The sequence below is a fragment of the Ursus maritimus genome, unplaced genomic scaffold (assembly GCF_017311325.1).
Source record: "Ursus maritimus isolate PB19 unplaced genomic scaffold, ASM1731132v1 scaffold_3, whole genome shotgun sequence".
In the NCBI taxonomy this organism is placed as follows: domain Eukaryota; kingdom Metazoa; phylum Chordata; class Mammalia; order Carnivora; family Ursidae; genus Ursus; species Ursus maritimus.
The window spans coordinates 19,156,792-19,173,840 of record NW_024425563.1 but is presented as its reverse complement, the minus strand read 5'-3'; the positions used below and the strand labels follow the sequence as shown (position 1 = coordinate 19,173,840).

At 40.3% G+C, this 17,049-nt stretch overlaps 1 protein-coding gene across 2 annotated transcripts in view; it reads left to right on the top strand.

The window, feature by feature from the left end:
* Positions 1–17,049, top strand: part of EXOC4 (exocyst complex component 4) — a 716,010-nt gene that overhangs the window by 189,698 nt on the left and 509,263 nt on the right. For both annotated transcript variants that reach the window (XM_008707579.2, XM_008707580.2), the window contains exons 8-9: positions 7,685–7,830; positions 12,206–12,294. In XM_008707579.2, the coding sequence (XP_008705801.2) occupies positions 7,685–7,830; positions 12,206–12,294 (235 nt within the window). The remainder of the gene's footprint in view (positions 1–7,684; positions 7,831–12,205; positions 12,295–17,049) is intronic.

Sequence of the window (17,049 nt, the reverse complement as noted above, 5' to 3'; positions counted from 1 at the left end):
AAGAAGCAGGCTCCCAGCGAAGGAGCCTGATGCAGGACTGCATCCCAGAACGCCGGGATCATGCCCTGAGCCGAAGGCAGACGCTTAACGACTGAGCCACCCAGGCACCCCTGTACTTAAAGTATTTTTATCACCATTTTACTGACCTATTCACAACCCTTTATTGCCGTCTAATTTTATATTGGCTTCAATACCTGAGCCTGGTGTTAAAAAGGTCCTGAGAAGTTTGTCCATTTACCACCTTTCCAGGTCTACCTCTCACTCTTCATTTTGCTCTTACCTGAACTATTTGCTCTTCGCTAAAGGTACTCTGAATTTCCCCAGCACCATTTCTTGATTTGTTCTGTTCCTTCCACTATTTTGGTTTTTGACTTTTATACGTTTTAAGATTTTATTTATGTCTTACGTGTGCCATGATCTTGAAACCTTGTTTCACTGTTCCAATTAGGAGTAGTTTTGTCCTTTGGTAATAAGCACTCATAGCAATTTCTTTGTCCTGATGCTTACTGCTTTTCCTCGTATTATAGTTATTCATGTGTGTGTCTATCAAGAGATAAGCATATGAGGGGAAGGTCTGATTGATTGATTTGGCTTTTAACTCTTTAAAAATTTTAACACTTAAAAAATTTTACATGTATAGTAAAATTCATTTGTTTTGATATTAAGGAAGGATTTATTTTTGAGTCTTGTTTTTATATCCAGCACAATACTTTGCATATTTTAGATATTAAATATGTTTAATTAAAAAAATGAAAACTCTTTTTTGGAAGATATTAGCTGGGTTTTCTTTGTTAAGAACACATCTGTTGGGGTTGTCAGGGAGGTAAACATAGTCTAGGTTTTTCCTAATCAGGTATTTGGTACAGGACCAGAAAACACATGTGTGCTCGTTGAATTTTTTGGTTTGTTTTACTTTAAACACTAAGGAACTATTCACAAGATCATACTAATAGTGGTTTTAATTACACAATTACTGTTGATAATGAGTATAATTAAGCAGGCAGCCATTCCATTTTCAAAACGACTGTTTATTTTTCTTTTAGTTTCCTTACTGCAGAATATTTTAGTCCTTATACAATGGGGAAATGAAAGTGCTATATTGAAAAACTAGATTTTTCTGTTGTGGGTTTTTTTGTGTTTTTTTTTTTTTGTTTTTGGTCATTAACATTTCATTCACTAGCAGCATACGTGGGGGTAATCTGATGGTTTTTGATAATTTTAAATGGTCCTAATTTTTAAAATACTGTTTCAGTTTCTGTTTTAATATTTTTTGGAATCAAGGTAACGGTTTGAGGGGCATATTATACTGATTTTGCTCCTCCCCTTCTTTGAATTTCTCTTCTCAAATTCTGGACATCCTGGTGTCCCTGGATCTAGCCTTGTCTCCTCCATCCACTGAGACTACAGTTTCTGCTTGGGTTCTACCCTTGCCCCATGGAAAGTAGGAAGTTCCCTCTAGGAAGAAGCCAGAGGACCTCAACTTGTGTGCTTTCAGGGATCATAGCTACCAGTTTCTGCCTAATTTGGTTTCTCTCCATGGCCTTCAAATTATTTTTTTCTGGTCTGAGTTTTTTTAGCTTTTATAATTATTATAAGTATAAGGGTTAGTCCAGTGGAAGCTACTTTGCTGTGCCTGGAACAAAAACTCCTGGACATCTGCATTTGAAAAGTAAAATATTGAAAATTATAGTATTTAATATAGGCACATTGAAGATATCGCTCAAGAGAAGTAGAGTCTTAGTTCATGTTGTGAGCTCATGGTGATTTCTTTCCACCTTATTATTGCTCATGTCATAAGTCATCTAATTTTGAGATGCATAATGTGGGACAAGTATAGTATGGCTTTGCTGTAAAATCGTGGAACATTTGAAGTTAGTAGTGAGGAGAATTGGTTTCTTAGTGCACAGATTGGAATCTGTATAATCTCCTCTCATGAGATACCAGTGTTGTGTAAAAAATAGTATTTGTGATATGTCATTAGATACATGTTAGTGTATATTCATTTATCCATAAGTATCTTAGTGAAGAAACAAAGACCCATTCAAGCTATCATAAGAAAAAAAATAGGGAAAATGTATTAAAGGCCAAAAGGATATATTGTGGAACCAAAGAGTAGAAGATTTAAGACATTTTTAGCACCTGGATTTGAGACCTGTAAATTATGGAAAACTTAGGTTGCAACCTTTAATTCTCTCTCCGGTGGGTCTCCTGTTTCTCTCTGTCTGGTCATCTAGTTCATTCCTTTATTCTCTCTCTGCAAATTGGTTTTTCATCCACACAGTGCGAGAAGGTTGCCCTAAAGAATTTACATCTCTTCATCTCCGTTGACCATCAGACTGTATCCCACTAACACATTCCTGGGAAAGAGAACGTGATGGCCTAATTGGGGGTTTGGCTGTCTCCCCAGTGGAGTAGACTCTGGCTGACAGAGTGGAATCTCCAGGGTTACAAGCATGGTGACCAGAGTCCAGTGTGTAGTTGGGGAACACTTTTTAGATGAAGTGAGGATTTTCTAAGCTGGGAAGCTACTCAAAGGGATTTACAATATTAAGTATCTAGAAGGATCTGGATGTTTCTACTTGGATTAATGTAGAAGCTGAAGACAGGAGATGTGTTCACTGTAAGCTGGTAAATTCCATATTTATTTTTAGGAAATGCCGGGTGTATGACGTAAGCAGCCACAAGCAATATTTTAAATAAAGAAGGTTGAACGGTAAATGAGGGATTCATTTAGAATGATGCTACCAATGCTAAGCACGTTCTAAATCTCAAAATCTTGGCCCTGCTTTGTACATCGTGAGATTTCTGACTGTCATCTTAGCAACTGCTAATCAAATATTACAGCAGAAGAGATGCCTGATCACCCCAGTTTGTATGTTCTTTAAAGCATCATACTTCTTGGCTTCTACCGCAGAACCATCCAACATACTAGGTACTCAAAAGATATAGTGAATCATAATATCACTGGGATATATAGATATTCTGGTGCTTTCCAACCATGTTTTCATAATTCTTGTCTTTGGTTTTACAAAATAATACCTTTGAACTTAGATTAAAACACCCATAAACTTTGACTTTTATTACAGGAACTCCCTGTCTTAAGAGAAAAGATATGAAGGAATTTAGAGTCAGCAAGAACATGGGATAATCTTCTGTAGGTTTTCTATGTGCAAGATATGTTTGTTATCATATATAATGTCCCCTTACCCCAGAGTTCCAGTCTTGGGTGATTTTCCCCAGGCAAAAGACAACGTGTGTGGCTTATTTCCTTTCATAAAAATGGAAACTTGAACTCATAGGTAATGGTTTAGGATGTTTATGTACAGTTTGGAAGATGCAGTACGTTATCCACAATGATGTGTAATCGCCAAGAAATTACATGGTTATGTTTTAATAACAGGTGTCTGATGTTTGTGTCAAGATTTGGTAGTAGAAGATTTCACCTAATTCAGATGAATTTCAAGCATCTTAGAAAAAGGAGCTTTTTTGTTCTTCGAGATATTTAAAAAGCACGTTTTACAATTTGGTGTCAAAATAAAACTTTGCCTGTTTTAATGCAGTATTTTCCAGCTGGTGGTAAATGGTATTAGGAAAAAGAGGCAAATACAGTGAAGGAAACAAACATGGCAAAGCCTATGATTAAACTCATAGCTATTCCTTTTTAATTTTGCTTGTATTATAGATTTTTGTGCTGAGGAGTCATTTACAGGGTTCGTTCTGTTTTAGAGACTATTTCTAACGTGTATTAAAAACGTATGCATCGAGGCTTCTTACCACATTTTGTAAAATTCAGTGATTCACTGTATATATATTTGATTTTCTGGTATGTTTCATGGCTCTGTGATGGAAGTAAAGAACTATAAAAATTGGGGTAGTTAGGTGTCTTTTCCTTAAGTGAGAAGTCATCATATCAGGCAATTTTTGATGAACACTTGTTTAACGATGTGTCAAATGGGTACTGTAGTGCTCAGAAAAGGGGACAGCTGGCCTAGAGTGTCTTGGGAAGGAGTCATTGGAGAGAAAACATTGGAACTCTTTTTGGGATGGGTTTGTTAGGGTATCGAGGAAGGAGGGTAATCTAGGTCAGGCCTTCCAAAAATGAGAGGGCCCAGGCATGCATGTTCAGGGAAGAGGTAAGTAGTTGATTCTGATCGAGTGCTGGGTTCATGCTGAGGAGAATAGATACGCTCAGGAATAGATATGCTCGGGAATAGATACTGAGGTCAGGGGGCGCCTGGGTGGCTCAGTCATTAACCGTCTGCCTTCGGCCCAGGGCGTGATCCCAGGGTCCTGGGATCGAGCCCCGCATCGGGCTCCTCTGCTGGGAGCCTGCTTCTTCCTCTCCCACTCCCCCTACTTGTTCCCCCTCTCGCTGGCTGTCTCTCTCTTTGTCAAATAAATAAATAAAATTTAAAAAAAAAAGATACTGAGGTCAGATTGATTCAGATGACAAAATAGCCTTAAGATGACATTGGCAACAGTGTTTTAGGAAAACCACTCTGTCCGTGGTGTATGGGAGGGACTAGAAGAAGAAGAGACAAGAGGCAGATAGTGAGAGGAACTGCATGCGTTGAGCTAAGTTGGTGGCTGTCAGACAAATGTGTAGGGACAAACTAGTAGAGAGTTGAGAAAGAGTGACTGATGCTGGGGCTACTATCTCCTGAGTGGATACAGAGGTGAGGGAAGGTAGCCAAAGACCATTCTGAAGTTTTATTTTATTTATTTATTTTTTTAAAGATTTTATTTATTTATTTGACAGAGATAGACAGCCAGCGAGAGAGGGAACACAAGCAGGGGTAGTGGGAGAGGAAGAAGCAGGCTCCTAGCGGAGGAGCCTGATGTGGGGCTCGATCCCATAACGCCGGGATCACGCCCTGAGCCGAAGACAGATGCCTAACCGCTGTGCCACCCAGGCGCCCCCTGAAGTTTTAAACCTGGAAGCCGGTAAGAATAAGAAACCACTCACAGAAAGAAGACAGAAGGAATTACCCATTTTATGGGAAAAGGATTTAGGTTTCAGAATTCAGGGTTGATTTTATCAGAGAAATGTGTGAGTATATCAAGCGTGCAGTCACATAGGTGGGACTGGAGTGTGGGAGAGAAATCGGGACTAAACTACATCATGGTAACAGAAATACATGTGAAGGCTGCTTTGTAAGTTTGGAACCTAAGGACAAACGGGAAAGAAGATTATAGAGAATATGGACCAAAGCAAGATTTTGGTTAAGAAGGTAGAAATAGTACATGTTTGTCAAAAGAAGGGGAGAAGCCAGTGTATAAGAATAGATAACAAAGTGAGAGGTGATATTTAAGAGGACTTTCCTGACTTGGAGAAAAAGAATAGTGATACTTTAAGGATGCTCGTCAGGTAGGCCCTGATCAGTCAGTATTTTACTGTACAAGGCCAACCACTGAATTCTAGGATAAGAAGTACCTCGGAAGAATTACTGGTTTAATGTATCTTCACGACTTTGGTAGAAACATATTACTATCGTATTGATTGGTGTTAAAACCAACACTTGAGTGAAACACATCCTTTGTAGATGTCGTTCTGCGTCTTTCAATTTGAAATTCATTCTGGTTTGCTAGCCTTCTCTTGACCACAAAGTCCCACAAACTTGATTAGCGTCATCAGTAGATCTACCAAGTCATTGAGTGCCAAACGTACAAAGTCATCAAGTCCCTCAGTTGAGTTGTTACTAAAGTCGAGGCCCAATTTAATATTCTCCTGGACTCTTGGGCAGTTTGGATGATGTATTAGCAGAGATAGTATTTGTCAATATATTACTTTATCCCTGTGCTGAATAATATTCTGATAGCCTTGTAAACATACAAAAAACCCCACTGACCAATCTGTTAATATATTTTATAGCTTCCCAGTGAAATCTCCTTTGTACAGAAAACTAAATAAGTCTATCTACTGCCACCCATAGCCATTCTCATGGGGAGTTTTTATGCTTTCAGTAAGAGTAGAGTGTCAGGATGAGCGAGGCTCCAGGGTTGAAATCCTGGTCAGTTGTTCTGTAATTATAAGACTTTAAGCTAGTTTCATTTTTTTTTTTCCCTTAAGACCACATACATAGGTTCACAGCAAAATCGAGGGGAAGGTACAGAGATTTCCCATGAATCCCCGTACCCACACATGCATATAGGCTAGTTTCTTAAACCTTTAAATCTATTTCTTCATACCTAAAATCTAGATAGTAACTCTAGCTTCATAAATTGGATGATTATGTTAAGATCATTTTCTAAACATGTCTGATCTTTGATAAATATTTAGTAATGCATATGTGCTCATAACAGACGTAATTGGCTTTAAAACTTGGGGCAACATCATGCTCACAGAGTGCTTCATATAAATGCTTTTTGATGATAATATGGTCTTAAAATCTTTATTGACTGAATAAGCAAATGAGTTAATATACACCTGCAGACAGGAAGGAATAGTTACTGGGATCTGAGTCTCTGCAAAGCTTTTATTTCATTCTTGGGTAGAATTGCTTGCTTACTTGTACTATAACACTTGGTTATCTTAAAATTTTAAATGTGGCAAGTGATTACAGAAATGAGTTGATATGCTTTAATCCCAGGTTGGATATTTTTAGGAACCATGGTGATTTCTCTTCCAGATCTGCTACTTTCTTTCACAATAGTGGGAACTTTTTAAAGCACTTGTATTAGAAATACAAAGCTGGGGTGCCTGGGTAGCTCATGTGGTTTAGTGCCTGACTCTTGATTTTGGCTTAGGTCATGATCTTAGGGTTATGAGATCAAGCCCTGTGTCAGGCTCCAAGCTCAGCCTGCTTGAGATTCTCTCCCTCCCCCTCCACCTCCTCCCACCCCTGTTTGCACACATGTGTGCATGCTCTCTCTCTCTCTAAAATAAGTAAATAAATAAAATCTTTAAAAAAAATGCAACAGTTGATTCTACCCAAGTCCCACCCTCTGAGGCTGTAAAGTGGGTTGATTTTGTAAGCATTATCCATTGGCAATAGTGCTTTAAAAAGCTGTTGGTTTTCAAGCTGTTGGTTTTCTTGCTTTGAAGCTGTCAAGATGAGCAGTGGGCCTAGAAATCATTTGTAGGTTAGCACCTCTTAGCCTGCAATGGCTCTTAACAGGTTTGTTGCAGTTGCTTAATCCCCTTTGCTATAGAGTGAGGGGTGTGGCATGGTCACCAGAATGAGTCCCCCAGGGTTCATTCTGCAATCCCTAAACCACTTCCTTATCTGTAATCTGAGAATTCATTTGATCAAATGTTGTGCTTTAAATAAGATAATGCATCTAAATTAGCCCCTTGCCTACAGCATGGTAATCCCTCAGTAAATATTATGGCATTGCTGCTGACGTTGTTGTAATTGGCAGTTATGAGGATTAGAAATGTTGATTAACTCACTTGGCACAGTACCTGGCACATAGCAGACCCTCACTAAAAATGTTCCCCTTTACCTCCACGTTCAAATGCCTAACATCCTATTCTCAGTTTTAGGTGTAGATGGCAAATAGACGACTTTCTGGCTATACTGAATCTTTCCTCAGATCTACAACTAGAAATATGAATAGCTAGGTTAATATACTTCTGAATGTCAAGGATGAGGTTTTAGAATTAGGTTTTCATCATTTTAAATTGGTTTTCTTAGTAGCACATCGTAAATGTGTGTATTAAACTGTTTATCTGATTCTACAGATGCTGTTGACTGAGTACCTGGATATGAAAAACACTCGTACGGCCTCTGAACCATCAGCTCAACTAAGTTATGCCAGCACTGGACGAGATTTTGCAGCCTTTTTTGCCAAGAAGAAACCTCAAAGGCCCAAAAATTCTCTTTTTAAGTAAGTATCTCCCTGATGGTAAGATAGCAGGTGTCAAGAAATGTTTGATCCAAGTAGGACGGCTTTCTGCTGTATTGGCAGCCAGTGCTCCACCCAGTTACAGCTGGTTGGAAATAACTTATAGGAAGTGAATTTATTTTTTATTTTGTATACATTTGTTTTCTGTAAGGGGAAATGGCTATTTTGTAATACGGTTAGTGGACTATCTAGGACTTTTATTAAAGATTTTTGGAATTTATTTCTGTGGCATTTTATATAAAATGAAGGGAAATGAGACTTGCCAGTTGTTTCTGGGAACTTTTATATGAAATGAAATATGTCAGCTTTTGAAAAAACCCCAAGTGCCAAGAAATAACCTTAAAGTTGACACATTGGATTTTATTTGGTTTAATGAAGGAACAATCTGGAAATGCTTTTTTTCTAATTACCGTCTTAGTTGACACTACCAGGCCATGTTCCTAAGTGTATGTCATTTGGTAACAGCTAATAGTTAATACTGGATAGCGAACAGCAGCAGCTACCACTGAGTGCTTTCTATCTACCAGGCACTGTGAGGAGATGAGTTTCTCAATCTCAAACGTAATTTAATTTAGATGATGTCAAATTTCGGTAGCAGGAGTAGTGGCTAACACTGAATCCTCACTAAATACTAGCAAAAGCACGAAGCCATTTTCATGGATTGTCTCATTTACTCATTACAACCTTATGGGTCAGGGTTTTATTTTTAATCCTTTTTTGCACATAAAAACTTGAGACACAGCGAGGTTAAGTAACTTATGTAAGTTCACCCAGCTAGTAATTGGTAGAAGCAGGATTAAGTCTTGGTGGATCTGTGTATTCTTCTGAGGAGTCGGGAGTTAACTGGTTAAGCAGTTGTACCTGTAAGTCTAAGCATATAAAGTGACTACAGAAGTATTATCTCTGTATTTTGAATTCATTATTTTTTAGTAGTTGAAGCTCCAGTATCTTTTATTGATTCATTGTTGAGATTTGTTTATATCATAGATTCATAGAGTTCTTAATCATTACGGAAAGTTTCGATAGTGCATTCATCTTGTGGTCTAGAGGAGAGGAGATTGAGTGTGCCTGCAATGGAATAAAATGCGTTCTGTGTATTGAGCGCTTTCTTTTTTTATGTTTTCCCATTTTGTTCAGAGGGTAGACGCACTATTAGTAAAAATGCCTTAGTCCACAGGTAACATAGGACCCCACTGGAAGGTTCTTACCTCACACAGTGAGGAGGAATGTAGAGGAGTCCGTCATTTGACAGTGCAGTATCCTCAAGGACCCAACCCTCTCGTCTCTCTGCCTTTGGTCCCACTGCAGTATAATGGTGATGCCAAGGGAAGGGTGGGATTCTTCCTGCAAATTTTTTTTTTTAATTAGTAGACTTTTTTATACCAATTTTCAGTTTGCAGAAAAATCAAGCTGACAAGACAAAGAGTTCTCTTATGTCCCCTTTCCTCAGAATTTCTACTTACGTTAACATCTTGGATTCATTCATATGGTACCTTTGTTACAACTGATGGATGAACCGATATTGATCATTATTAACTAAAGTCCATTGTTTACCTTAGGGTTCACTCTTTGTGTTGTACATTCTGTGGGTCTTGATAAATGTGTAATGTCATGTAGCACCGTCACGTTATCATACAGAATATTTTCGCTGTCCTCAACATCCTGTTTTCCACTTATTCCTCCCTCTTTTCCCCACCCCCTGAGCCCCTGATAATCACTGTCTCTATATTTTATCTTTTCCAGAACGTCTTACAGTTGGGATCATACAGGATGTAGCCTTTTCAGATTGGCTTCTTTCACTTAGCAATATGCATTTAAGGTTCTTCGTGCTTTTTGTGGCTTGATAGCTCATCTCTTTGTATTGCTAAATAATATTCCATTGTGTGCATGTACCTTGTTTTTTCCATTCAACTGTTGAAAGACATCTTGGTTGCTTCCAATTTCTGGCCATTGTGAATAAAGCTGCTATAAATGTGCAGGTGTTGTGTAGATATAAGTTTCCTGTTCATTTGGATAAACACCTGAAAGAATGATTACTGGATCATATGGTAAGATTATGTTTAGCTTTACTGTCTTACAAAGTGGCTAAACCATTTCAGATCTCTTTTTAAAATTAATCATTGTTATCCATTTATTAATCTTTTCTGCCAGTGACAAAGCCCCTCTGCAAGTTTTCCTCCGGTTTTAGGATTGGGTCTTAGCCCATTCCTAAACCAGTCACTGGCAGGCCATGGTGATTGTCTTGAAATAGTCAGGGGTCATCTCTGGTGACAGTCTTTGGCTGGAGAGGAACCACTTTTCCTCAGCACACAGCTGTTTGAATAGGGAGCAAAGAAGCTGAATGCCCGGATAGAAGGGGGGCTTTGCCAGTAAACAGGGAAGATGGTGGAAGAAAAAGGGTGGTTAACTAAGATGGCCTGAGATGGTGCCTAATCCTTAGGCCTTTGCTTTGCTCGCTTGTTTGTTTGCTTGCTATCTGGCGTGCTTTCTCTTCTCTCTCTCTTTCTCTTCCTAGCTCAACTCACTGTTGTAAATCTAGGTGTGTTACAGAAAGTAGGTTTCAGGGTATTTAGATTTCATGCTCTCAACCATCACCCTTAACTTTCAACCTCAGACCACATATACATTTTTCCACATTTAGCCAATCCTGAATTGTGGTACTGAAAAACATATAAATTATTAGAACTGAATAAATGAACTTAAGTCATTGTCAAAAATTTATTATTATTGCACAGTAATAACAACTCCTCACCCACACAGAATTAGACCATTCTTCCAGATTTGCCTGCTTCTGGTCTTGGTTCTACCATTAATGAACTGTGCGAGTCAGGACAGGTCTCCCGTCATCGTGGGCCTCTGTGCCTTTGGCTATAAAATAAGGAGGCAAGACCGTATCCTCTCTAGTGCCTCTTTTACTGTGAAATTATACCAATCTATGAGTTGTGGCAAACATACAGAGGGTTCCTGAATAGCAAAAATACATCAGGTCATAAAGGATTAAGATTTGGGTGAGCTATAATCTGTTTTTATGAAGGACTTTATTACTCTCTTTAATTGCCCCTAGCCAAGGTTAATTAAGTGCGTTTAAGTTCTCATTGTATCATGTGTGCCTCTCTATTCTTTGCTCAAGAGTTTATTTCTTTTTCCCTTGCCATTTCTGATCAATAGCTGTCAGCATGCTTTTTGGAGGTCAGCGCCTTCTTTCCTGCCCTTGACTGGCAGGTGGCACTTTTGAAGGACTGCGCACTTTGCCTTCCTTCTGGCTGTGAGGGCCCTCTCAGTTCTTGGCAGGGTGCAGAGAGAGGATCAAGAAACCCAGGTGTCTCCCTCTGACTGACATTCATCTTCCTTGTCAAAGAATGGAGAAAGAAGGCGTAATTAAGAAAGTGGTGGCGTTCCTTTTATTTTGTTGCCAGAAACCTATGCCATTATCACTGTTGCTCTTTCATGATGCTGCTGTTTACCACTTAGTGGCAAGTATTCTTAGGAGGATTCCTCCTGTCAGCCCCATTCCTCTGACTTTGAAAATCACAGGTCTGAAATGGAATTTCTTAACACGTCAAAGGATTTACTCTTGATACGGTCTTCAATTTACTTGTTTTTCACCCTCTTCCCTGCAAATGTCTCTTACGACTATGATTTTTTTTCTTTTTTCTTTTTTTCACTCCTGAGTTATTGTTTTCGCCTTTAGAAACCTGTTCTATATCATGCACCTGTCCTCCGTGTTGCTGACCTCTGAAGCGATTCCTGGGGTGGTGTGAACACACCCTTTGTCGCCTGTTTGCTTTGAGAGTATTTCATGTCGTAGGTGGCCAATCAGAAACCGTTTCGAAACTGTAATGCTTTTGAGGACTTTTCAGGAGAGACCATAGACGCCTTGCTTCTTTGGTGTATTCCGCAGCGCTGCTAGAATGCCTTCTGTACTAGTTCCCTCACCGGGGGAGTTAGAGGAGCAAGATGGCTGCCCCGCGGAGCCGGTATTTCTGCGTCGGCGGCTGGCAGTCACTCGTGCCGTGTGAACTGGATAGTAGCACGATTGGAATGACTCTGTAGGGTACTCTTACTGCGTGTGCATAGGGGTCCTGGGTAAGCGTCTGGAGGCAGAAGAAAGTGCGACAGATGAGAGTTTATCAGCTGAAATGAAAGAGCAAATGATCCAAAGGCTGTTGTGCAGGAGAGTTAGCCAGGAATATTGTTCATAAATCACGGTCTGTGGCAGCCCGCTCTGGCCCTGGCATGGAAGAGCCAGAATGTTTGGGTCATGGAACAGTAAGGAGCACCCCACAGACTAGAGGCGAATACTTTTGGAATACGTGGCTGGACACTGCCTTTTGGTTTACCCTGCGTTTCATTACAGGTTCGAGTCCTCCTCCCACGCCATCAGTATGAGTGCCTATTTGCGAGAGCAGCGTCGGGAGCTCTACAGTCGCAGCGGAGAACTTCAAGGTAGGTGGTTGAACTTCTCTGGAAAAATGAGTTTCTGGAGGAAGATCTGAAGTGTTTCACGCATGTGAATTTGCGGTTTGCCCTCACAGGATTCTTTCAAGATAGCAAAGATTTAGAGACTTGATCATCTGTTTCGTCTATTACTTCCCAGCGTCTGCTGCCAAGTAGCTAAAACTATTGCCTTGGCCACAGGATTTATAGACCTGCTACCGTTCAAGTGAGAACTCAAAGCAAAAAGATAGGAGATCAGTCTCTTGGTGCTTAAACATGGCAGATACGAGTCCAGTCATAGTCTCGGGGAATGCCAGTCTTCTGTGACTGTCACCGTTATACTTAATCGGTGCTTTCCATACGTTCTGGAATGTAGCAGGAGTACCTGGGATTGGGGAAAGGGCAAATGCAACTTCTGTTGTTATTTAAAAGGAAGAAAGATGCCTCTAAGTGAGATGTAATCAAGCTAGCTTTGATATACAGGATATTCGATAGCCATATGTGGTTACTAAACAGTTGTAATCTGTAGGAGAAAATACTTGAGAAAATAAATCGTAAGCAAATGTAATTAAATTAAAAATCCAATAACATTTTCTTCTGTGACAAGAAGGATGCTAATCATGGTAAATACAATCAATTAAGAAAGATTTATGAAGTCCTGCTAAGTGCCTGCCATCCTAGGCGTCAGAGGGGATGGAGGTTGAGTAGAAGGAAAGGGAAGATGAAGCCTTAAGATCCAGCTATGAAAGTAAGGCATGAATATCAGTAATAGTATCAGGAAGTCAGTGCTAACGACTAAGTAAATGATGTGCATGAAGATGCTCGAGGAGTTGAGAGAAGGGAGTGATGATTTAAATTATTTTAAAACTGTGGGCTTCCTGTACGAGGGACGCATAAGAACACTTCCATTTTGGGGGATGCATTAGAGGCACTTGAAATATTTTGCAGTGAGCAACCTGCACAATTAAATATTTAGTTTTCAAGATTTATCATGTTTCCAAACATTATGCAGTAACCAGCCAGCCTTTCTGGATTTAAGGACTACCACCTAGCCATTTCTACCTCCATCTCCATTGTTAATCTAAATACCTATAAATTTTCCCAAAGAGGCTGCTCTTCTCTCTCATGCCTATACCGCAGTAATAATTCCACAGCTCACGGGTATAGTTACCGGAACTAAATGCCTAGACATATGTTTGAGAATATAAGGAAAAGGAAATTAGCCTTTTGCTCTCCATTGTTGGAAGCATGAAGTGTGCATCTTGGAGTCCCGAAGTACATGGGTACAGGGGATAGTTAGGATTGGAACAAGTCAAGGAGTGAAGGCGGAAGGTGACCCAGGCTCTAGCAAGCAGCTGCCTCCCGGGGGTATAGGCTGGACTGAGAAGCTTGGAAGGAAATGGTGGTAACAGAGCACACATTTCCATTGGACTGATTGTACCTGAACTGCCGCTCAGGGGCTGTAGCTGATTGCGTAGGGCTAGAGCGATCCTCCATATTCCACGCCCTTATTGTAATCGTTGAGTCGACTTCAAGAAACTTTAAATTTACCTCCATAATTTCTCTCTACTTGGTTCGTAGTACATGAAATTTCTTTAATGGGGACAAAGCAAGCCTTTCTTTTTTTCTTTTAGATCATTTCACTTTTTATTCATCAATACACTTAATTCTTTAGAGCAGTTTTAGCCTTGTAGCAAAGTTGAGTGGAGAAAGAGCAGAGACGTCCTGCATACCCTCTGCTCCGACACACGCGCAGCCTCCCTTCGTACCAACATCCCCACCACAAGGAAGCCTTTTGTTTGACACGTAGTGATGAAAAGGTAGACCACATAATTAACAGGACAGCAGCACAACCTGTCGTTCATTCACATTCGAGCATAATTAGTCAACCAAGACAGATGACTGATGGTAGACTCTTTCTTCTTTTTTGTTAGTGAGAATAGCGAGCGCTTTGCACTCTCAGCCATGCACAATGGCTTTTGCAGCTGTGGCCCCAGTGGTCCATGATTTCTGGAGAGACCCTGGAGCAAAGCAATGAAGAGGCGAGGGTTCTGGGCCCAGATTGCTGACACAATCTAGCTCCCCATTTACTAGTTTCGTAACCTCTGTGCCTCGGTTTACCTACCCCTAAATGGAGACGGAAATAACAGTACCCACCTCACGAGGCTGTTGTGAAAGCCACGTTGAGGTAAGCAATGAGCAGTGTTTAGAGAACTGCTGACTGAATAGGAAGTATTATGTCTTCCTCCTCCTCTAGCCCTGTTGTTCTCATTGTTCTCACTAGTCCTATCACTTCAGTTTTTGTACTCCTTCTCTTTGTCTCTTTAGCTAAATCCTTCTCTGCTTTCCAACTTAAATTTAGCTGTCACTTCAGTCTGATGACTGTCCCCCCATTTCCTCTCTCAGGTTGTGGCCCGTGCTGTGTCCTCCTACCACATCTTTGACATTCCCTTTCTGAGGACTTTCCACACTGTATTGTGGATCAGTGCTAACTTGTTTGAGCCTACCACGAAACTTGAAGTTCAGGAGAGAAATACAATTTTATTTCCTATCCTTAGCACAGTGCCTAGTATGGTAAATATTCAGTAAATACTGACTGACTCAGCGACAGAACAAATGAGGACAGTTGACGTCGAACGTGGGCTAGAGAGCTTACTGCGGAGAGCTAGGAAGGGCCCCAAGGGGAGATGCGGCCACTGAGAGCCAGTATCGGCTCCATAGGTTCTATTAGTTTTTAAGTTTAGGGAGAAGTAGAGTCTGTGTGTCGATCTGTTTTTGTTCTCTCCAGTCGTACATAGCTTCATTAAGTAGGAATGTTGCCACTGAGCTGTCTGGCCTAGGACAGTACTGCTGTATAAAATTGAAAAACATGTTTTAAATCCAGCTCTGTTACGGAGGAAGTTTATTCTGTGAGGGTGGTTAACTGAAGAATCTCTATCATCAAACTAGGAACTTTCTCATTTTTCAGAAAGTTGAAAGTTGATTGAAATATGGAACTATGTGCGAGAGTATGTTTTACTTAACAGTGTTCAGCAAAATAGGAGCATTTATCTCCGGTTACAGGGAGGAAAGTAGTCAGCAAACATATCATGTTCATAATGATCATTAAAAAATAATTTAGCTGAGCTGACAGATCACATGCATGGTGAGAGAATAGCTCAGCTGATGAGTTTTTGTAAAAGTTTGATGGTATTTCATTGAGAAGTTAAAGTGTCTCTGATGAATGCTTTTAACAGCTCAGCAGGAAAAGGGGAAAATCACACCTATTTTCCATTAAAAAATGGCCAGCCTTTTTCAGTTATTCTATTCATCTGACTGGTCCAAGGACCACAGTGAGATCTGCATTTCAGCTTATCCTTGAAAAGGTATAATTGAATAGTTCAGTCAAATCCCTAAGAGGCCGGCAGAAGATTTTTGTCTCTCCTCTCACCGCCACATAGCTGCAGGTTTCGCTTCCCGGTGGTTTGGTTCAGAGGTCAACTTTTCTTTCTGCGGCAAAGAAAATCCACCAGGAAGACCATCAAAGTAACATTAAAAAGCTCAAATTTTATAAAAGTTCAGTTTCTGCCAACATTTCCCATTCATCATGCAATTAAAAATGTGACTCAACCCAACAACGCACAAGGGGAAAAAAGAATGTAAAAATGAGATTTCTTTGGTATCATCAACCCATCTCAGTTGGCTCCGTTCAGGTACAGATGGCTCATTATATAGTCTGCTGTTGGCAATTGGGCCCAGGAGGTGGGGGTGCCGTTTCAAAGTGTGCGCGGTAACAGGTGGAGATCTAACTTGTGTGTCTCTGTTCATCAGAGACTTCCCGTTGCTTTGAGCCTCTCCACTGCTTCATTGTACTGCTTAGACAGCCGTGCTACAGGTTAGAAACGTAGTAGTTTTAACAAACACTTAGCTTGAGTACGGCTTCTCAGGTTTAACGTGGGATTCTTTGGGAAATAGGGCAACTGACGAACAGGTTATCTCACTAGGGGTTTAAAAAAAAAACTCAAAATAGTGCTGCTCGTGACCAAAATAAGCTCTTAGGTTACTCAGTCCCACTGTGCCGTGGTTTTCTCATTTGAAAAATAGAGCTGTTATGAGTTCTGACTACTTTAGGGGGGATGTTGTGACTATACAAATTCGATATTAAAACTCTGGGAAAATTAGAGTAGTTGTAATTTATTTAAATTAAAATGGTGCTTTAAAAAATTGAACATGGTGAAATTGGAAGAACTGCACCCACTTCTTTCTCTCTTGTTTTCTCCACCCCTCCAGTCTCACTGTTCCCCTGAGTTGGCTCCTCTCAAGGTCACCAGTGATCCCCATCTTGGCAGATTCAGTGTTTTCTTCCCCGTGTTCATCTCACTTGATCCTCCGGCCAGCCGTGTTCCTTTTTTCCTGCATATATTGGGGTGTCTCAAGGTTTGGTCCTGGGACCTTAGCTGTGCTTACTCTGTGGACTCTCCTCAGCTATCTCAGCCCAGACTGAGTTTTGCTTAGCGCCTAGGTGCAGGTGACTTCCAGATCTAGGTCTCCTGCCCACATCTTGTTATTGTTTCCTGACCTCTTTCAGCATCCTGCCCACTCCCCACCACCATCCTATCATTCTTTATCACATGTTTTTTTAATTTTTCTCATGATACTTAATTTCTACCTGTCTTCCTCACTTGGTAAGTTTCTGCACTTGCTTCTGAATTCCCAAAATGCAAGTCTTACTCATTAGTGCATTCCAGTGCCTGGGACAATGCTTGGCTTGAATTAAGCACTCAA